Source organism: Gekko japonicus, unplaced genomic scaffold (genome assembly GCF_001447785.1).
Source record: "Gekko japonicus isolate JY-2015 unplaced genomic scaffold, Gekko_japonicus_V1.1 scaffold633, whole genome shotgun sequence".
NCBI lineage: Eukaryota > Metazoa > Chordata > Lepidosauria > Squamata > Gekkonidae > Gekko > Gekko japonicus.
Genome location: NW_015175375.1, coordinates 386,823 through 409,684, shown reverse-complemented (window position 1 = coordinate 409,684; position 22,862 = coordinate 386,823). Strand labels below are relative to the sequence as shown.

The following is a 22,862-nucleotide window of genomic DNA, read 5'->3' as shown; positions in this document are numbered from 1 at the left end:
GTTAGACTGGAATCAGAGACACCCAGGCTGAACCCCCCATTGGGCCATGAAGTTTGCTAGGTATCTTGGGCCAGCCATTGTCTCTTAGTATAACCTACTTCACAGGGTTATTGTGAGGATAAAATAGAGGGAAGAGTGATGTTCTCCACCCTGAGCTTCTTGAAGGAATGTACTAACTAAATAAATGTACTAACTAAATAAAAATGAATGAATTGGCAACTCTGGTGATGCTGAACTGTCTGGTGATGCTGAACTGAGGCCTTAATACCTGATTTGTCATCAAATTCATTGATGTAAAATAAGCAGAAAGACAGCCATGTGGGCATATCTATTTTCCAAAGACACTTAGTGTTTCTCTTTATTATCTTCATTAGTTTTAGTGACAATATACAAAGTAGTAAATAAATGTGTGGATGATTAAGTATATGCCCAGATTATGTTTCCCAGACTCAGCCTGATAATTGGTGGGAGGGTGGGGGGCTGGGTAAAGGTTTTGGGGGAGCAGTGTTGCAAGTGCAATGATGTCACTCCAGGGCACAACCCGGTAGTGGCAATGGGTAGCTCGAGGAATCACTGGAAACTCAATGGTTTTACCACAGAGTTTCTAGCATTTCCTAAAGCTACTGCTGTTGCTTCCAGTTTGTACCTCGAAGTGACAGCATCATGTTCATGGTATCAGTGGTTTTTTTAAAAAAAATTAATGTATTCCTTGTTGCTACTCCAAGTGACTGCAGGCAACAGGAACTTGGGCTGGGGGATTTCCCACCCTGACCAGGGGCTTGGCAGCCCTAGTTTAGCTAGTATCACCTTAAATGCTCTGGATATTTTGGAATTTCATATCCAGAAACACTTTTTACAGATATATAACGTTCCTAGTTTTCTCCTGTACATTCAGTTGCAAGATCTTCAGCATGGCTTGACTTCTGATTAACAGTGACTCTTTTTTTAATTCACACAAAGAATCTCATTCATAAGTAATACATTTTTTCTGTCGCACATCCTTGTCTCACATGATTATGGAGCTGCTTTAATTCAGTAAAATCTGCTTAAGACAATGTATTACATGAAGTTAACAAAAATTAGGCAAGATGGAAGGCTGCATAATTCAACTCACATCACTAGCAATTTCTCTTGAGGCCTTGGCAGTCTGGAAAGGAATTGCTTCCATTGTCAGCTTGTAGCCTTGAGCGCGGAGATTATGCCAAGATTCCCTGTATTTCACCTACAGTGGAAATGGCAACTTTAGATTTATTGGTTAAATTTTAAAGCACAAGTAAATTAACAAAGAACATTTATTTGTCGTATAGAGTTAGCAAGTCAGCACCTCACATACAAAGGTTTTTTAATCACTTATAGGACGGCACTAACAATTCAAACACAAAACAGTAAAATAAATGAAACATTCCTTGTACTGATCGTGTACTGGTAGACTGAAGAAGCAATCTTAAAAAACTCAACTCCGAAGTAAGTTCGGTCTTATTTAGTTTCCCTCTTCCCTGGAAAGTATTCTTAGACCAAAATGTGGACCGTTCTGTACCAGTTTTGTAAGCAACCATTTGCCAAGCTAGGGTACCTTCACATTCCTAGACCTCCACATAAGCCTGTTCATGTCTCAAAACAAAAATAAGTTCTACACAAGTACAGAATCTGAGGTACATATTCTTGTTTTATTGCATTTTGCAGAAATGTGTCAGGTTTTGAAAACATTAATGTCAATGAATGCAAGAATGTTGGGGTTGAACAAAACAGTAGAGAAAATACTGTTAGGATTTAGTTGCTCATTAGAAGCTTAAGGAATCTGGGTCAAAAACTCTGAAATGTCTTCAGCAGTTAGTGCTATATAGATGCAACAACAAGCTCCACTGATCTGGGGGGGCTATGAAGGCTGTCCTACAATCTCTCAACGATGCCCCACAGCCTTTAAGTAAGTAAAAGAAAACCATTGGCACATCCCTTACTTGCAAGTTGGCTAGTGCCCGTTCCCTATCTATACATATGTACCTATCCCTCGTGGATAGGGGAAATACAAACACTTACATCACTGAGGTTGATTGCATTTATTCTCGCCCTGGTAAATTCAGGCAGACTCGAAGTTGTGGTGTAGTGATGCAAACTGTCCTCTCCCGCTGCCTTGTAGAGGCGCTAGGATTTTTTTTTTTAAAAAAAGAGCAATTGATAAATACAAAATTAAAATCAAATCAAATCAAATTAAATCACTAGACGCAAAAAATCTGTCGATACAAGCACTACTAATATTAAACTCTAGCATAAGCCATCTTTATCATCAGATTCTGATTTAGCGACAACAAAATAACTCAGCTAATGGGGGATGCTATGGAAACAGGCGAAGGTCTCTCCTTTAGCTTCTTAGAGCCTTATTTGATGACATCTCTAGAAACACTCAATATAGTTATGAAAAATGTCACACACATGATTAAAAAGGAAGTTCCTGGTTTGGGGCATGTCAGCTCCCAGATGTTGCCTTGATTTTTTAATGCCATTGGCACAGAAAATTTGCAAAGCCACCTGTACAGGTCGGGGGGGGGGGCAGAATCAGAAACTAGATTCTCGGCCTCGGATGGGTTAAATAGACTTCTGAGCAAATTATTCACATTCGCATTAAGCACCACTAAGAATGTCCTCCTAGAATGCTCCTTCTTTGCACGTCTTTGCATGATGGTTGCTTTCAAGTGCCAAAAAAAAAAGAATACCAGTTGCATGAATTCATATCAAATAGCTTCTCTGTTTTTATTTTATTTTATTATTTTCTTTTGCTGTTGGTTTGTTCTGTTTTAAAGGAGCAATCTGATTGACAAAATGATTCTAAATGTTTGTCCGGGAATAATAAAATATGATCTAACCATGCTAAAGGATAAATCGATGATGCCTTTTTCTCCCCTTTTGATGTATATTATTTCTCAGAGAGAGCTTCTCTCCTCCCTCCCCAGCTCATTGCATTTTAAACAGCATATTTTCTGATCCACGTTAGCAGAGCCTACCTCATTAGCAATCATATTGCTGAATTTTGCATGAAGGAGGCCAGGAGAGTCTGTCACCGATGTATACTTGAAGGAATTCGGCTGCTGACGGTATTTACTCTGAATTCACATACAGACAAAAAAAAAAGAATGCAAGAGCTAAGCTGTATTGTAAAATGCCATTATATTTCTTGAGCTATTGGCGATCTGTTGAGCACTCTGAAATGGGCCCTGCCAAAGTACTGGTCTATTGACCTCTGTGCCTGTTCAACCCCTTGATCCCACATATTCGCTGGATCTGTGCCTCAGTAGTGAAAACAGCATAGACCCCCATAAACAGAAGAGCCATTTGGTAGCAATGGCATTGATCCTCAGTGTTTAAGATGACTAGCCAGAGTTGGATATTAGTGGGAGGAGTAACACATTTATGTTTTCCATCACCTTTCAGCTCTCGTGGGCTAAAAGGTGGGTAACCAATCAATAAATGAACCATCAGCTACATTCATTTATAGATCTGCAACAGAAAGGGAAAGCATGCTGTCGTCTGTTCCATCTTGTACATAGAGTAATAAACCAGCCCTTCCATTGTTTCTATTAACTTAGCTTTACATTCTTAAGAAACCTGGTTCCTGACTCATTTAAGTCCTGTTGGTTAAAGATAGGCTATACCAGGGGTGGCCAAACTTCCTTGATGTAAGAGCCACAGAGAATAAACATCAGATGTTTGAGAGCCGCAAGACATGAACAGATATTACACGTTTTTACTGGTAAATATGCAAATTTGCCTTTTATTAACATTAAACGAGATTGCCAAAAATAATAACAAAAGCGATAAAAGCAGATATTGATAATGATATTTATTTGTCCAATGATATTTGTTTGCTAATGATATTTAGCTTCCCCAGCTGCCCTGCCAGGAGCCACACAATATGTGTGAAAGAGCCGCATGCGGCTCCCGAACCACAGTTTGGCCACCCCTGGGCTATATGCACCCTTCTTAAATGACGTCATTTCTATGCTGTTTGAATGGAAGGTGACAAGAAAACATTCTTTTAATGTTTTAAAGAAAAGTTGTTAACCACAGAACAATATGGGAAATCCGCATTTTTTAAAAACAAGTCGGTGAATTGGAAATTTTTGTCTGCAATACCTGTCCGTTATCAGCACCCAGCAAACATGTGCAACCTTTGCAAGAGGATCTATGTGACAAAGCCTCAGGCTACGTCTGCTCCTTGTGCTCCCCCAACCACTACAAGGAAAGCTTAAACTACCCCCCCCCCCGGCCCAAAACTCAGGCCTGTGCACACCTGCTGTTTAGAGATAAAAAGGAGCTCCATTCATGAAACTCTCAGCATCTCATCTTTCTAGGCCCTCTGGGGAGATGAGTCAGAGGAAGACGGCGCAATAACAGAAATCAGGAGAAATGGCAAGGATCTTGACCAAGGGTGCAGTGTAGCTCTGTTAAAACCAGTGCAGATTTTGCTGTTCAGTTCAGTTTGGAATTATGCACTATGTAACAGTGGAGGATGCAAAGCCAAAGAATTTGGTGTGGAGCTTGAACTTCTTATGTTCAAGTGTATATGTAAATGTATGTGTTGGTTTATTTGTGTGTCTGCCCAATGTGTTGGCTGGAATATCTACTTTTTATAAGAAGAAAGGTATACAAGAAAAGACTTGAACCCTGGAGAAAATCTAGATAAATGTGAAGTGCTGTAATAAAAAAAGAAGGGATGTGAAGAAGGAACATTTCTCTCTGCTGGCCACTTACATGGAGCCATTTGGGTCTGGGGAGAAAAAGTCATTCTGTGTCTAATAACAGAACACAGGCTTCCTTTCATCTGGAGAGGAACATTTTCTTCTGTGTAAAAGCCACTTGGGTCCTGATTATAGAAGTTTGTGAAAGTAGTTAGCAAGGTCTGCAAAACCTTGAACTCCATTCAGTTCATCTAGGATATGAATTGAGTGATCAAAAAGAGGGAAGGTGAGAATGGAAGCCCACCCTTAATCCAGGGAGTTCCTTTGCCAGCCCAGTTTTACAGAGACATCTGGCAAATCCTTGTTTGTAATGCAGAAATCAAAACCCTCTTTTGTTACCTCGCTGATGAGTTCAGAAGCTTTCTTCTTCGCTTCAATCTCTAAGGCCCCTGGTGTAATGCAGCCAACTCCTCTCATAAAGTTCAAGTCAGACCTGTATAAATTCTGTGAGAAACCAATCAAAAGTAATTTATAGCAGAAAATATGAGAGGCAGTATAGTCCTCTTAATGCATTTGTTAGAAGTAACATCTGCTACAGACGTCTTCAATAGCATCCAACCATATTGGAATGGTACTTGCATGTATTATGTACTTGTGTTTGCATCAATATGCATTTTATTTCTTTACTTCATTTATACACTACACACACACACATACTGATACTTGCTCACCACTTAAAATGATAAGAATTTCCACTGGCAAGTATAACATCGATTTAATTCCTTTTAGAAGATAACGCATTCAGATGTCTCTGGAATATATGCTTTATTTGCAAATATACAAGTATAGTATAAACACCCCTACAAGTCAGTACTTCTCTCAGCCCGTATTAGATTCTAAGAAAAGCTTGTACTCCCACGGTGTTTTCTCAGCCAATTCACAGCTTTGATGGTCTGCCTTTTCCTGGTTCTCTCTACCAAAACTGCAGACTGCCATTTCTTCATGCATATTCATATGTTTATTTATTTACTTCACTTATACCCCGCCTTTTCCCCAATGGGGACACAAAGTGGCTTACATCATTCTCTCCTCCATTTCACCCTCACAGCAATCCTGTGAGGTAGATTAGGGTGTGTAACTGACTCAAAGTCACCCAGCAAAGCTTTCATGGCAGAGTGGGGATTTGAACCTGGCTCTCTCAAATCCTAGACCAAAACTCCCGGACTCTTGTGTGCAGATTGCTTTCTTTCCTCCAACTGGATCAGTCCTGAGCGATTCTTAAGTTTGGCGGTTTGCTGAAGGTCCATGTGGCTCAACTGCCATTTTAATGTTAGGCTTACAGACACTTCCACCACCCCCCCCCACACACACACTTATTGCACTAATGCATTAAAGGGAAAAATGCTTGGGTCTTTCAGCATTTCTTCCCCAGCATAACTTTCTCAGTGGGGGGTGGCATGAAGAAATCCCCATTTTAGGCTTCCCATCCCAGCTTCCCATCCCAGCATCTCTCCCTCTCTCTCTTTGCATCTTAGGTCAATTTCATTCCATGCTGACAATCTCCTCCCCCCCTTTATTTTCTTTGTACGCAGCACTAAAATCCTTTATTTTTTTGCTGGGGCTGATGCCGTTTGCCTCCTCTCTGATCCCCATTTCAAGCCAATACCAGCAAGAGACGGAAACCTCTCACACCACATTTCACTTTCCCCCGCCATCGTTTTAATTTTTTTGTTCAGCAATCCCAAACAAGCAATAAGATGCTAATTGCAGCTGTGGGTACTGGGGATTCTTGATTAGTGGTTTATTGTTAGTCTCAGATCACTGGATAAAAAAATTTAAAACGATGGGGGGGAATTAAAAAGTGGTGTGACAGGTTTTGAACCCGTCTTGAAGTTCTGTGTACAGTGCTGGAGGTGGCTGAATGGGCGGAACAACTGAAGTAGGAGGGAAAGTTGGCGTCAAGGGGTGTCAAAAGTCAGGAGAGAAAACTCCGATGATTTCTTTCTGCTCTTTGATTCATTTTGACTTGGGAGGGAACTGGGGGGGGGGTTGCCACAAAAGAACAGAAAACGTGGGGGGAACGTGAACAAAAGTGAAGCCAGCCCAGAAGCATTCAAAATGTGTGCAGAAGGGGGGGGGGACCTGAGGGACATAAACTGAAAGTGAAGGAAAACTGACATGTGTAAAAGACCACTCTTTTGTCAAAAGCCCTGACTCCCAACAGGTGACTCTTTAACCATGGTGATGGCCCCACCTTACTTGTAATTTACCTATCAAATCAATACAAACCAGATAGCAAACTCATAACATGTAGTTGGGGGAGAAAATATACTGTATCTCTAAGAAGATGGCAGCCTCTGTTTTTTCCTCCCAAAATAATTTCAAATGGCTAATTCTCAGCAAATAGTATGTTGATGTATTGATGCACACACAGATATTGATATATATTTACCCCCTTCCAAATTAGAGAACCTACAATTATTCCAACTAATATCAGCAATGTCTGGGTCTTTCAGTTTTGTAGCATATACTCCCCCCCTCTCCATTCCAGTTTGCTAAAGGTGGTATGGAGGACTCAGTTTACCTCACTCTGTAGTTTATAAGCTTTCTTGGCACACTGCAGACGAACATCTTCATCCAGGGAAGTATAATCATGCAGCAATTGCCGGTACTGCTGATCACTGACCAAAGATTGGGCTTTTCTGGCATGTACTAAGTTCACCATGTCTAATGGAAGGTGGAACTGGCTCTTCAGATGGTCGAAACCTTTCTTGTAATTCACCTATGAAAGCAACATAAATAAAACTCGTACTGAAACTAACTGAAGCACATAAACTCAAGAAATGACTAGAAATTCGATAGAATTTTACCTTATTTTCAACCAAATTACATAGACCAATGCATTATTGGTTTACCTGGCAAAGAAATTGTGACTTAGCCAGTGAAGTCATAGAATCCTTCACTGCCCACTTTGGATGAAAAGTTCTTATTTTTCAATTATTAATATTATAGTCACCAGAGGTCATTTCGGGGGGGAACGCGGGGGAACGCAGTTCCCCCGGGTGAGGTGCAGGGGGGCGGGGCACATGACGAAGCCCCGCCCCCCGCTTCTGGCTGCCCCGCTTCCAGCCCTCATTCAGCCAGGAGGAGGCAGGAGAAGAGGGAGGGTAAGTTGCTTCCTCCCTGCCTCTCCCCACCCCTGCCTGCCTGGGGCCACGGAGGGCCTTCGCAGGGCTTCCTTGCACTCCCACCGGCCTTGCAGGTCCACTGCCGGGCCCCTGATGTCAGGGTGTGTGGCATATGCTAATGAATTATGCTAATGAGTTCCCCTAGCTCTTTTTCTACGAAATGACCACTGATAGTCACTCGTATGACTAAGATTCATGGGACAGTTTAAAAACATTCAGCTCTCCTCAGAACACCATTAGCAGAGTCAGGAGGAAAGAATTGTCTTGGTAATCTAAAGGAGAAGAGCTTCTGCCAAATCCTCCCCTCCTTCCCTTGAAGTCTCTACAGGCTCTGCTGGTTACAATCACCCATTATCAGCTACCCTGAGGTAAGCGCCCTCTTCCTGCCTGTCTCCCTACTTTCCCTTATTTGCTTTCTTGCTTCTTGCCATTAGGCAAAAAAGCACTGGCACCTTCACACTATCCCTTTTCAGACAACAGACAAGCATTGGGAAGGAAGAGGCTGGGCACATCCAGCGCTTGGAAGGACAGGGGTGTTTAGGAAAAGCCCAGGAGAGATAGGCAGCTGCCACCACAGCTGCCATTGAATTACTTGCTTGAAGGGAAATCTTCATTCTAGTTTTGTGCTAGTATTTAAAAGCCAAAACAAATGCTAAGATATTGTCATTCATAGTTTTGCTGTATCCAAATAACAATAGAGTCTTGGGGCACCTTAAAATCTAGTGAATATGCTGTGGTGTAATTTTTGTCTTTTTTTTTTGAGCAAGAGCAAGGTTTGGCCAAGTGTCTTTCAAAGCGGGTTCTGGCTTACCACGACATCAGGCTCACAAACGTTTGTCTTTAAGATGCCACAAAACCATTTGCTGTTTTGGGTGCAGCAGACTAATTTGGAATTGACTACGTCTGGCACCTGTACTATGAGAGGATGGATGGATTGCGGAATGACAATGTACAGTGTAGCACTATATTTGGAATAAAATTTTGCTTCCAACCAACTACAAAAGAAGCATTACTGAAGAGCAAGAGAGCAATAGTTTTTGTTGAATACAAAACATACATGTGGAAATGGCCTATGGTGCAGCAGCATTATGTCAGCATCACCATTAGCATGGACAATGGTTAGTCCACATGATAATTTGCAAAAAATGGTTTCAGGCCATGGTTGCAAACTGTATTTCAGAGCTAACAGTGGTTAGCATTGGCTAGTGCAGACACAGCATAGTATCACAATTAGCTCAGAAAACAGGAAGAAAGGGAGAACTCAAACACTAACTTCCATAATCGCGGCTATAAGTTTGGGAATATTATTTCCGCACCTAAGCCAATATCCACAATGTAGGATTTCTGAAAATCTGGGAACGGCTGTATGATTTTAGGGTACCAATACAAAATAACTTTACACTTCCAAAGTTGTAGTTTACAGCATGCACTGCTTTGATCATCCAATGCACAATTAGATATGCTGTTTCCACTGGAAGGCAATGAACCTCTCATAGATGTTAGGTTCACACTGGAGCTCCTTCCCAGCCCACAAAGAACCACTGAATTGGGCTGAATATGAACAGTAACATTATCGCTGTGAATGTACTTCCAACTCCAAAGAAAGTGTGGGTCATGCAAAATGCCCAGCAATGCTTATTTTTCATGACCAACAATGCTTGTTAGAAACATATCCATGCATGTTCACATCGCATTCCTTGTACTTACATCACTTTGTAGCAAAGCTGCATGTACTGAGTGGGAAATATTAATATCTTCTAAGCCACATGAGCCAATCATCTGTCCTTTTGTTTTCTCAAATGCTTCTTTGTACTTGTACTGAGGAAGAAAAAGAATAAACCAAAGGCATAATGAGAGAAAGGAACATCTTGGCTATATATGAGTGTTTAAAAGAAAATTAAGTAAATCACATGGCCACTGAAAAATAGGTTATAGCGGTTCTAATATTATAGCGATAAAAAGGAGATTTTAGAAGCTATTCAGTAAATAATTGTTGATGTATATATCAACTCTTACATTGAAAACTTGTTTTCATTAAGGATATACATAATTTGATGGTCCTCAGTAACATTTTTCAAGGAAGAGATATATAACTAAAATCAATAAATAAGATTCTGGATTTAAGATTTCAAGATCTATCTGGTGACGTGAATGTTGTTTTGCCAAGAAATAGATCCAGAGGGACTTGCAGGAGAATTGCATGAAAGAACTACAGTGTTGTAAAGTCTTCAAGAATATAATAAAATGATCCAAAAACATTAACCATGTAATATTTTAAATGCTTTTTTGAGCAAACGCTTCCAAATTAAAATTATTTAACAATTGAACAAAAACATCAGAACAAGGCACACAATGCCTCAGCAGTCCTTTTCCAGACTTTTGCCATGGCCACCGTATCTAGTTTCAGATAGGGACAAGGCATATTTTTTCAGAGCTAAATTCAAGTCCAATAGCACTTTCGAGACCCACAACACTTTCAGGGTATAAGCTTTCAACAGTCTGTAATAGGGATGCCAAGTCCCCCTGGAGGGCGGGGAAATCCCTGCCCGGGAGGCCCGTTCCCTGACGCCGCTGGATCGGGCTCCGGGGGGAACCCCACCCCCAAAGCACGTCACCCGGAAGTGACGCAAGCACATCGGGGACATTGGGGGCTGGGCCACAATCATCCGAGGGAATACTCTATGGTTTTCCCTCGGATGATTGTGGACCTGCCTTCCAACGTCCCCGATGTGCTTGCGTCACTTCTGGGTGACGTGCTTGCGGCGCACGTGCGCGAAGACTCCCGGACCAAGGCTGGACTCCCACGCTCCAGAACAGGTAAGCACTTGGCAACCCTAGTCTGTAAAGTGCTACTGAACTTGAATCTAGCTCTTCCTCTGCAGACCAACATGGCTACCCTACCAAAACTACTTTTTTCCAAGCTGGTTTGGTGGTTCTGTGTTTTGCTGCTTAATTTTACTGCTGTTTTTCAATTATCTTCTGCTTGCAAAAGGTGGGATGTCATTTTATTTCAAGCCTGCACAGAGCCTCTGTTTGGCTTTTCACTACCACAGCACACAAAATAGACGACATCACTAAGCCCTAATATTTTATTTTTTATGTTATTATAGGTAATTTAGAATCCATTTAGTTATATATGAAGTTATGATTATGCATCCCAACACATATTAGGTCGAACTTACTTACGAAGAAATTCATCTGTTATTTAATTCACTCACATAGTTTTGAAAGGTCCTCTGGCACTCTTCACATTTACCCTTCAGCCTTAAAATATTTGCTTTCTTTCTGCATTTACCTTCTTAGTGTCCCAGCAAATTTCCCTTAGGATGACTTTTCTGTCAAGGTCTCCCATTGTATCTCAGAATGCTGCTATTAAATCAACTTACATCACTTATAATTTCACTGGAAGCCTTTGCTGACTGGAAAGGAATAGCATCCAATTTCAGTTTATAACCACCATCTCGTATCTTGCTCCAGGATTCCTTGTAGCGAGTCTGTTTGGAAATAATAAACATGACCAACATGGATTTATTGACATTTGAGCTTACTCTCCCTATAATATGCACAAAGTTACACCTAGAAATGCCTTCTCATTCCCTTGTGTCTAGTTATGGCTGATGCTGCTTAAGGCTAAGCTGTAAAGTTTTTTAGAGTGATGTAGTCCCAAATGTTACTGTACAAGCCTTTGTTTATGTATTTATTTACTTCACTGATACCCCCCCCCCGTTCTTTCCAATGGGGACCCAAAGCAGCTTATGTTATTCTCACCTTCTCCAGTTTATTTTTTATCGTAACAACCCTACAAGGTAGGTTATGCTGAGAGGGTGTGACTAGCCCAAGATCTCCCAGCAAGCTTCTGTGGCAGAGTGGGGATTCAAACTTGGGCAATCTAACCACTATATCACACTGTCCATTGTTGTTTGTTTTATATTTTTTAAAAAATAATTCATAAAATACAAAATGCATATAAATATAGAATATGTCTAAAAATACAAGGCCTATCTAAATCTAACTATCCAAACCTCATTTCAATATTCCTCCCTAATCATAGAGAACCTTTCATTAGCTACTGTCAGCATTACTACTATGGACAATGGGTTGGATCCAAAGCTTCTGTGAACAGCAGAAATTTCTATCACCCTACCACCATGTGCAAACTCTGCAAGATCAAGTACTGCTTACTCCAGAGTGGGAGGGGCAGGAATCGTCAGCTGATTCTTGTGGGTCAGTGTTTGCTTTTTAAGGGCACAAGGGTATCTGGGTGAAGAGTTTGCCTAATGGTAACAGCCAGAGTACAATCCACACATTTCCATAAAACTGAATGAAGAAATGTGGTAACCAATGTCATTAGTTGTTGCATTCATAGGAAAAGGCACTTGCATTGCACCCTACAGTCTTTTCTGAATGGATATGAAGACCAGCAGCATAACTTGTGACCCCATAACTGAAAACAGAGGAGAGAAGAACACAGGCCTTGCATCATTGCTCCTAACAGTTCAGATTAAGCATATCAATAAGATCAGCACCAAGATACAGTGCTGATAGAAATCTAAATTCATTTGCAGCTCTTGTAAGTATACAGAATTTCTAGAAACCAATTTCTCCTTGAAGGTAATAAGGTCTGTGTAAGATCTGTACACCAGACAAGTCTTACCTCACTGATATTTAAACTGTTCTGTTTAGCTTGAAGGACCTCAGGCAGATCTGCTGTTTGGGTGTAATGATGCTTTATGCTCTCTCCATGCTCCTTGTATAATCTCTGAAAAGTACAAAAGAATTTCGTACAAAATCCTTGCTATAAATTGGTCCATCAAGATCCAAAACAGTGTTATATAAGAAGAAAATAGCATTAATATATGAGCAGTATTAAGGTACAAGCACAGAACTGTTAACATGGGTGTCTGATACATGACAAAGACAATGAATTAAAAAAAGATTATTTCCCCCACATGTCACTATTTATATATCAAAATGCACCCTGAATTTCTGGGCAGTTCAGCACCAAAGTATGGTTTAATTTGAGCACAGCTATCTTTAAAAATCACGAATTCAAACTTTTACACATGGAGTGTGTTAAGTTGGCTACTTAACAAAGGAGTCAGAGAGTGATTCAGCAAAAGATCAGCTTTATTCAGCAACTCGTAACACAACTCCAACAGATCAACTCGAATAGCCAGAACAGCTTTAGCATTGAAGCTGTTCTTCTTTTAAACTCTCCCGGCTAATATAGCCACGCCCTATTATACAATAACAACCAATCAGGTTGTAACAATAAAGTCCAATCACAAGCATTCCCTCTCATGGAACTTGATGGTAGGTGATTGGATGGTTCTTCCTGGGCTACCAATGGGATTGGAGGGATTAGGATCCTTGCCCAGGATGAAGCTTTACATGATGTATGAATGTGTGAGTTTACATACATGCAGTTGAATACACTACAGAGTGACAACACTACGACTGTCTGATACAGAACCCCCCACTTCCTCATAATTGTCCTCAACCTTGTGAATGTCTATGGTAACACCAAAATAATCCTGGAGTATCTCTATGTATGGGACAGTAGAGATTCTCATGACACAAGTTGCACAAGAAATGTTGGAGATGTCCACAAAGAGGGAATTTGGTGGTACCACTGCGTGTGTGTGAATCCTACCCTGAAACCTGAGAATAACAGTAGATAAAATAGATCTGGTAACTAAAATAACAGGTAAAATAGCAGTTACTAAAATATCAGGTTTAAATCAGGTATCTCCAAAAAGCCCACTTATGAAATAGAATGGAATCCTGCCAACCAATTTACAAATTACAAATATGGTATTTACTATACAAAGCACTGGGTTAGAAATCATTTATGCCAGGCATTCTATGTGTGGGATTCCCATTAGGTTCAATGGAAGATAGCAGGCTTCCATTCTAACTAAAAGTGGCCTTTGTGTGATTCACCTGAGCAGAGCACAAGACTCTTGGTTCTGGGGAATGATATCAGCAACAGGGAGTGAAAGCCGGTGCTTCAATCAGGTCGTTCAAAGAGGATACCACTCTTATAATCATAATGTATATACATTATAACTTACATCCACAGCCTGGTTATAACTAATTCTAGCCTGGATCATCTCAGGAGTGTCTTTAATACTGGTAAACTTCAAAGCATATGGATGCTGACGGTACTTCTTCTGTTGAGCAGAAAAAGATCAAAGCTGTGAATTTTGTGCTGCTCTTTCATGCTATTTGAAAGAAAAAAATCATAGGTTGCTTGAGATTAGAGTGAATTTGTGAACATAATTATTATTCCCCTTTCCTCAGCTTTATCTCTTAGGTACTTTCAGATTAATATTTGTTTCCATCTAACAATAACCTTTACCGATTAAAACAAATTCCAGCAAAATACAAGAAAACATTTCAGAATGATTTTATGGTTGCTAAAATATCCAAAGCTCCATGACTGGAAAGATTTTTTTTCCAAATAGCCTCAAATACAAAAGAACACTTTGCACTAAAAGATCCTTGAAGAAAATAAAGTACCCAACTAGGAGGTAATTACAGAAATGTTTGTATTTGCTGCTTGATTTTTAAAAATGTTTTCTTTTAACATCTGACCATGGCAGAGTGTACAATGTCCATTAACAGACTTCAGACAGATTTTGTGTATAGGTACCTGGGACTGACAGAGATTTAAAAAAATATTTTGACATATATAACCTTTTGGAAGAAGGACCATATAAATACACAACAAAATTTCTTTCTGTTATCTTAGCACCTCTTTGCCTGATGATAAGGATATGGTGAAAACATAACATTGCATAATCCATATTGTAATAAGAATCCAACCCAGAGGATGTTTTGTTATTCTATTCCATTTGTGTTGAAAAAGACTGCACTAGTTTTGTGTATCAGTTGTACACACACATGTACACACACACATTCCTATTAACTGTGGTTGTATTCTCACCACTAATAATTTCTATCAGTGAGTCTTAATATGATGTAGACACTTGTGCAATCACCTACCACAAAGCAATCACAACAGAAATAGAAGAGTTATACAGACGAAGAGCTGCATTTCCCAGGAGGAAAATACTGTTTTACAAGTGATGGGAAAGTGTTATGACCTTGTTAAAAAAAAAGTGCTCACCATGAGAAGGCACATGTACTACATTTACACAAGGAACTAAATCTGGAGATAGACAAAAAAGGATGGAGGCATTGTCTCCTGAGGGATGATAGAGATGATAGTGAGGTACAATGTGCAGACTGAGGTATGATAGAGATGATAGTGAGGTACAATCTGCTTCCTTCCATTCTCCAAAAGAAACTGTCACCAGTCAGCCTCAATATTGCTTTTGATTTGAGAGGGAGGATGGGAGGGAAAGCTTATGTAAAGGTAGGTTTTTAGTGCCATAAATACACCTTTTTTTGGCTCTCTCTTGATCCACTTCATGAAAAAAGTGGACTAGCGGGTAGCAATTGAGCATTGTTTGATTGCCATTATTATTCATAATATCATTTGTCACCTACTTTGTTTTTGCAAAGGCTATAAGGACTCCCACTGTTTTGTGTTTGGTATCTGGCTTCCCTCTAATTACCAGTCCTATTCCTGGTTTTGAGAGCTTTCATGTGGGATGCCTTTTTCTTTCCCCTTTGAGTAGAAATTATTTTAATTTTATACAGACATTTTACACGCATTATGCAGCAAGTTTTGTAACGTGCTGTCATGAAATCTCACCTCACTAATGAGTTCTCCTGCCTTCTTAGCCTGCTTCACATTTAATGACCCAGTGGCGATCCATCCAGCTCCTTTCATCCAGTTCAAATCTGCTCTGTATCGGTTCTAACAAAAGGAAAAAGAAAATGCCCCATTGTTGCTGCTCACACATTAAAAGTGCCACCTAAAGAATTCACACATCAGAACACCAGCTGAGCCAAATTAGTGCCTGCTTTTGTTTCATCCGTTTCTTCTTCGCAATTGTGGGCAGCAAAGAGGGGATGGGGTTAAAGAAAAAATACGACAATATTGCTAGCTATAAACCTTTCTGCTTAAGAAAAATCCTTTTAAAAGCATTATCTACCCTCTCATTATAGCTTGCTAAATATTTTCTGCATAAATAAACACTGAAGTCATATTGACTGCCTGCAGAAATGTTACAGAAGATTTTTCAGCACAGTCACGGTAGACCAGGACATTAAAAGAAAACAAGTGAACATGGATTTGCAAATTTAGAGTCCAGGGGCACCTTTAAGACCAACAAAGTTTTATTAAAGGTATGAGCTTTTGATGAATAAAACATGAATAAAACTTTGTTGGTCTTAAAGGTGCCCCTGGACTCTAAATTTGTTCTGCTGCTTCAGACCAACACGGCTGCCCCACTTGGATCTATCTTCATGGATCTGCAAGTGACTCATGCGACTACTTTTCACATTTCTGGGGTAACATCCAAAGAGACAAACTCTTCCGGATTCTAAAAGAGTGCTCCTCATTGCCTGAAGTAGTTGCCTACAAGTTATACAACACTTACATCACTCTGCAAGCCGTAGGCCCACTTGGCCCATTCCACTTTCATGTCAGTAGGCAAGGCTGTGTAACGATGCAGGGTCGTCTTGTATCCCTTCCCAGTGGCTAGATCCTGAGCTTTCTTGGCATGGACAAGATTGACCATATCCATGGACACATGATATTGGGTCTTTACATCCTCAAATGCCCTTTTATACTCCAGATCACTCTGCACCTTTGACATATGGAGCATGTGAGCCATCTGTGAGTCTTTGCTCACATCTTTCACCCCAATCAGCTTCCCTCTAGACTTCTCATAATTCTCCTTATATTTTACCTGTGAAGAAAGTGAAAAAAGAGTCTAAGGTAAACAATTAGTCTGCAGCATGTAATGGCCTGCTTACCCTGGTAAAACTACTGACTACAGGGCTGCCATTCCCCTGACTGGGACCCCCCCCGCTTTCGACTCCCCAGAACTACTGGCCCCAATCCGGCTGGTGGGGAGAATGTCACCCCCAAAACGCCCTGTGTGTGGCAATGCAATCCGGTGCGATGACATCACCCAGAGGTGACGTCATCGCGCCGGGCAGATTGTGGGGGGCACTTGATCATTTAAGGAAAAACCATAGAGTCTTCCCTTAAATTATAGAGCAGAACCTGCAACATGCCTGGAGTGATGATGTCACTTCCAGCGAAGAGCTCCAGGAAGAAGACCAGGACCCCCCACCGGCAGCCAGGTAAGACCTTGCAACCCTAACTATCATGTATCAACATCTTTGCACACAGAACAAAAAACCCAGAGCAAGTCAGGGGAACTTTGAGCTTTTGGTTTCTGTAAATTAATGGATTGAGCAGAAGACAGTACAATTACTCAGTCTTTCTAGATACTAGATCTCAGTACTAGATACTCACATCACTTGCCAGATCTCTCTTTGCTTTAGCTGTCAGAAATGGTATTGCATCAAGATGTAGTTCAAATCCTTTCTCCTTCTGGTGTTCCCAGCTACTTTTGTAGAGTTTCTAAAAATATGTCAAAACTATAATTACTTTTTGTCATGTACCAATGGCTTAACACTGGCACCTAAAAATATACAAATTTTATCAGATTCCCTCTGTTCTATGAACTATTAAAGAATATACTGTCATAACCAGTCCTTATTCTACATTGCCTACTGTTCACATTTAGGAATTCCTTGCTCCATATAACAATTAGGATTTACTGAACTGAAAGAATTATACAACATATCGGCTCCTCAGGTTAGGCAAAGGGGCTGTCCCACTGTTCCAAGGAACAGTGATAACAGAAATAATAGTCTGAATGCACTTCTACCCTACAGACTTAAACTGACGTCCATAGTTATTCTCTCTTTCTGGAGAACTCTGGGAACTCTAGCTCTGAGACACTGGGCTAAGATTCTCTTACGGAATTCTCAGCTTTTTTATAAATCTGTAATTCTCAGTCATTGAGGTAAAGGTATAAGTAATATAAAGGTATCAGCTCCCTAACCATAGTGTCATTCTTTCATCAGTACTTGTGGCATTCAGTCCATCCTTACCTGACTTATATTTGCTGCATTTATTTTGGCCTGTATGAAAAATGGCTCATCTTTATTGATGGTGTAATTATGAAGAAAATCCTCCTTTGCTGATCTGTATGTAATCTGTTCACAGAAGGCAGACCAAATAGTATCAGCTCTAGCCACAAATTATTTTTTGGAAGCAAGAAATAGATAACTGTATTTTAATCAGTGATTAAAATATTCTCAAAAGTCAGACATTATGTTAGACTGCATGTGGACAAAAAAGCAACCTAAAATGCATGGGTGACAGAAATCTTATGAAAAACTTGGACAATCTGACTGTATCCTTAATTCAAATTGGCAATCTCACCAGCTAATAGGTTCACTCAAACAATTATCTTGGGCTAGATTGTTCCACTACCAGCAGAACCTTGCCTTGACAAAACAGGCTCTTTCACTAGGGGAAAGGGACTACTGTTAGTGGGGAAAATCCATACAATTAAATCCCTCATTTAGAACACTGAAAATGGTTGTAACTGCTTTTGCTTCTGCCAAAACTAGGTAAAAGACCAGGCACTGTTTTCCTGCTAAATGAAAGCAAGGCATAGGTCAAAAGGGAGTGAAACAGGGTTTTTCAAGAAACAAGTATTTTCCTAAGTATAGTCTAAATAACTGAAGAGGTTTTACAATGAAGTAATGTAGAGACAATCTAATTCAGGTACCATGTAAAATAATTTTAATGACAGGCAGAATAGCCTCACTGAGGAAAGAACAACTACAGAGGTCGGTGCAGATGTTCTAAAGGATCCAATTTATTCTTTTCCTCTCTAGTTTTGTACATGGCCTTTATCACCACAGTTTCTGAAACCTGGTCAGCACGTATCTGGATACCCTTTGGGTTTAAAGGTTTTCTACCTGTGGAAGTAGAGGGAGTTCAAACAAAATCTTAGAAGTACACCTCAAACCTGTGTAAAGCAATGGCAGATTTTCATGGCTGGATCCTATTGCTTTTTCAGTGGTGGTGCCTGTCCCCCAAAATTACCAGTTTTAATGATAAAGAATCAGTGTGGAGAGAAAGTAAAGTAGGGACTCACATCACTCTGCAGTTCCTGGCTTTTCTTTGCATGTTTGATCTGGGAACTGTCTGCCACACTTGTGAACTTTAGAGCATCAGCCTTCTGTCTGTACTTTTTCTAATTAAAATACATTTAAAAAGGGGTGAAACAGAAATCATTACAGCATTTCTCAAAGGTTAAAGATTAACAAATTATACTTTCCACTTATTGCCAGATGTAATATAAGCTTCCAAGTTGGAAATGAAGACAAAAATCATTGAGAGGAAGTTGGAAATCTATACTGGTTCCCATCTTCCTGCACATAAATTTCTTACAGTGTAATCTACTGATCGGTGAACAATACCAATTTGTAATGAACACGAATCAATGTTTTCAAGCCTTCTTAAATGCTGGTTTTCTCTACTTGGAATGTGAAAATGCATGTAAAGGGAATGAAGCCAGAAAAGGCCAAATTCATAACTTTGTAATGCAGAAATCTGCAGGCATGATTCTGAGATGTGTGAATGGCAGAGAAGGATACCCGAGATTTTCCAAATACATGTCTCAGAGTTCACCTCCAAGTTGCAGGGGGACCAGGTGGAGGCTGGCGTCCACATGTGTCCAGGTATCCTGTCACTCCACAGGTGACTACCAGCAGGCAGGCTGGGGAAAGTGTTCCATCAGGCTGCAGGTGGATCGCCTGATGCCTGGATCTGTCCCTATGCTGTGCCATTGCTCCTTGTTAGTGTTAATAAATAAGGTGTGGCCACGTTTTTCCAAGATCTGTGTTTAATTCCTTCCGGCACCTCCCCAGCTATCCCTTCCTTGAACCCTGCAATTCTGCTACAAATTCCAGGCTAAGCTTGTTGAATTCAATAGACTCTGAAGGGTGTAACTCTGTTTAGGATTGCACTGTTAAGACTAATCTCATATTATGAAGTAGAAATAATTTGGCATCTGCTTCCCTGAGTTTTTAAATACAACAAAAAAAGGCCTTGAGAAGTTCAAAAGAAGCTCAAAATCTGTAGTGCTTTACAACAGTCAAGTCTAGCATAATATCCTGACCTGTTTCTGTATACATCCTTTTCTTAAGTTTGTTGCTGTCAAAAGAACCCTAATAAACCAGCCTGTTCATAAAATGAGGCAAACTCTTCCAGGTACCTAAATTGATACCCTAGTACTAAAGATTCAATACAGCAATTTACATCAGTGAGTGTATTTGCATATGTGCCTCAATGTAGCATTTCTGTGGGGGAAAGGTTCTATTCAAGTTAAACCTTCTCAGCTGAAGCCAAGACTGAGTTGTCGTCATTCTTTTTCTTTTATTATACTACACAACACTTCAAAAAGTTGCTCATTATTCCATATTGAAATATCTATGTTAAAGTGAAACATATTAAGAACAAGTTGCTTTTGGAAAACTATGCTAAGCCCAATATGAAACCAAAGAAAGAATAATAAAAAATGCAGAATTAGAAGCATTCAGGTATGTGTTTTTTACCCCTTGATATAGTTCTGATACAATTTAGAAATAAAGAGTCATATCAACTGATAGTCACTGGATTCACTGCTTCTGGCAGTGAGTATTTATACGGCAAACCTCAGCAGTAGATGTCACTTTGCTTCTTTGCAAGATATTAGATCTGAGCATTGTTGCTTTTCACTGTCTCTGTTTTGCAGTATCAGTGGTGGCAGATGTCAGGAATCTACAGCATCAGAGTACATTCTCACTGGTAACTTAAAATAATCTTAACTAACTACTCTTTCTTCTTTTCTCACCATGAACTTCTTTTCATAAATCCCTTTAATTTTCTTCTAATTTCCAGCTTCTTAGGGCGGGTTTCAACAGACAGGTATGGCAGCCTACTGGGACCCTGACAAACTTTCTTGCACCACCTTTTTGGAACTGCAAGAGCAGAGCGATTGACAAATATCTAGCATGTCAGTGATTCCCTATAGCTTGCAATGGGTTGGATTCAGACAGCTTTTTTGCTCAGTCTCAACTAATACAACAGGCCCCATCTCACATGGTTTTGTCCATGCAAGTCTCATGACTTCCAACACACCCTTTTTGGTTGGCCAAAGGAAACACTTCCTCTCCCTTTCACCAGAGGAAGAGCTTGTTGGAGTTTTTCAAAATACATCATCTTTCTACCCCCTTTAGTTTCACACAAAACAATAAAATCAAGAAACTTACCTCACTAATAAGTTCTCCTGCCTTCTTGGCTTGTTCTATATTAAGACTTCCATCTGTTATCCAACCAACTCCTTTCATCCATGTCAGGTCTGTCTTATACTGAAGCTGAAGAAGAAAGAAAATAGTTTTTTGTTACATAAGCTGAGAGGAAAGATTTGTGTGTGTAGAAAGTGCCACCAAGTTGCAGCCAACTTATGGCAACCCCTTAGGGTTTTCAAGGTAAGTGATTAAGCAGAAGTGGTTTGCCATGGCCTTCCTCTGCAAAGTCTTCCTTGGTGGTCTCTCTTCTAAGTACTTACCCCATTTAGCTTCTAAGATCTACACTATACCATTCCACATCCCCTCAGTAGATTCTAGAATATATTAATTTCCTAGCCCTAGTAACAAGCACACATTAAAATCCCTTCAGTGGTATTGGTGATTCCCTCCCAAAATATAGCTTTCAGACCATTTTGCAACACCAATTCTTAAATAAAATGTAAATCAAATTCAGTTTGATTCTGAGTGATCAACACGTGGTCTGTGGATAGACTGCAATTCAACACCTGCCTCATGATAAAACAGGTAAGACACTCAGACTAATCAGAACCTTGGTACCTACCTCACTCTGTAGCCCATATGCCTTTTTGGCCCACTGCGTCTTTAAGTCTTCTGGAACCACTGTATACTCATGGAGTTTCTTCCTGTAATCAAGGTCACTAGCCAGAGCTTGGGCCTTTTTGGCATGCTTCAGGTTTATCATGTCCATTGGCAAGTGGAAATGTGTTTTACTCTTCTCAAAGTCCTTTTTATATGCAACCTATATAACAGCAGAATTTAACATTTACATTTCATAAAAGAGTGCAGAAGAACAACAGCATTACTTTTCAATAATATAATATTAACAAACCCATTTATTGTAAGTCCATCAGTTAAATTAAGCCAAAATTCTTTCTGCTTTGTATATTTGTCTGAAATGTATATTTGTATGAAATGAAAGACTACTGCACTCAAACCATTTTGCCTGCATTATGAATGTTCCTCTCAACAATCTATAATGGAGTACAGTTTTTCAGTTACAATTCACATATATTCACTATTTATTATCATTATTTAGCACATAAAAAGTTTTTGTCCCAGAAAAATATATTAATGGTGAATTTATGCTAAATAAATTTTATATAATAAACAAATAAATAAAGCTTTTGTGAAGCAAAGCACCTTCTCCACCATCCCGTCAAAGGTTAACATGAACAGCGATGGGCCTGAGCAAACTTGCAGGTGTTGTTAAATGGTCTTCTGGCCTGCAAGCTTCTTATCATCTTATCACCAAAGATGGAGGCCAGTTAATTAACTTCTCATGAGAGACTGGGAGAGGTGATGTAACCTTCTAGAGGTTTCTCTTGGAGACATGTTCTGATTGGATGTCATCACTGCCTGACTACGTGGGCAAAAATTATAATTTGAACTATGGCCCAGGACTGAGAGATTTTCATGAACTATGCCAATGCTCCCTCTAAGCTGTGGAGTCTTGTAAGCAAAAATTCTACTTTGTGAGCTACTGGCATTAAAGTTGTGAGTGAGCGATTTGCATAAATTAGTTTGCTCTGGAGACATCCTTCCTGAACTAAGACAAAAATCTGTGAGCTGGAGGCTAAAAAACTGTGAGCTAGCTCACACTAACTCAGTTTAGAGGGAACACTGGCAAGACTATGACCTGCAATTGCCAGAGACGTAGAAAACACTGATCTGTGGCCTTCCT

The 22,862-nt window shown here is 40.0% G+C and overlaps 1 protein-coding gene across 1 annotated transcript in view; it reads right to left on the bottom strand.

Annotated features, from left to right (window-relative positions):
- Positions 1–22,862, bottom strand: part of NRAP (nebulin related anchoring protein) — a 69,106-nt gene that overhangs the window by 13,886 nt on the left and 32,358 nt on the right. The window contains exons 19-34 of the mRNA XM_015425533.1: positions 21,723–21,920; positions 21,122–21,226; positions 18,964–19,062; positions 17,906–18,010; positions 17,262–17,369; positions 16,375–16,686; positions 15,585–15,689; positions 13,936–14,034; positions 12,516–12,620; positions 11,248–11,355; positions 9,569–9,679; positions 7,258–7,455; positions 5,073–5,177; positions 3,000–3,098; positions 2,038–2,142; positions 1,115–1,222 (exon numbers count right to left, since the gene is read on the bottom strand). Coding sequence (XP_015281019.1) covers positions 1,115–1,222; positions 2,038–2,142; positions 3,000–3,098; positions 5,073–5,177; positions 7,258–7,455; positions 9,569–9,679; positions 11,248–11,355; positions 12,516–12,620; positions 13,936–14,034; positions 15,585–15,689; positions 16,375–16,686; positions 17,262–17,369; positions 17,906–18,010; positions 18,964–19,062; positions 21,122–21,226; positions 21,723–21,920 — 2,070 coding nt within the window. The remainder of the gene's footprint in view (positions 1–1,114; positions 1,223–2,037; positions 2,143–2,999; positions 3,099–5,072; positions 5,178–7,257; positions 7,456–9,568; positions 9,680–11,247; positions 11,356–12,515; positions 12,621–13,935; positions 14,035–15,584; positions 15,690–16,374; positions 16,687–17,261; positions 17,370–17,905; positions 18,011–18,963; positions 19,063–21,121; positions 21,227–21,722; positions 21,921–22,862) is intronic.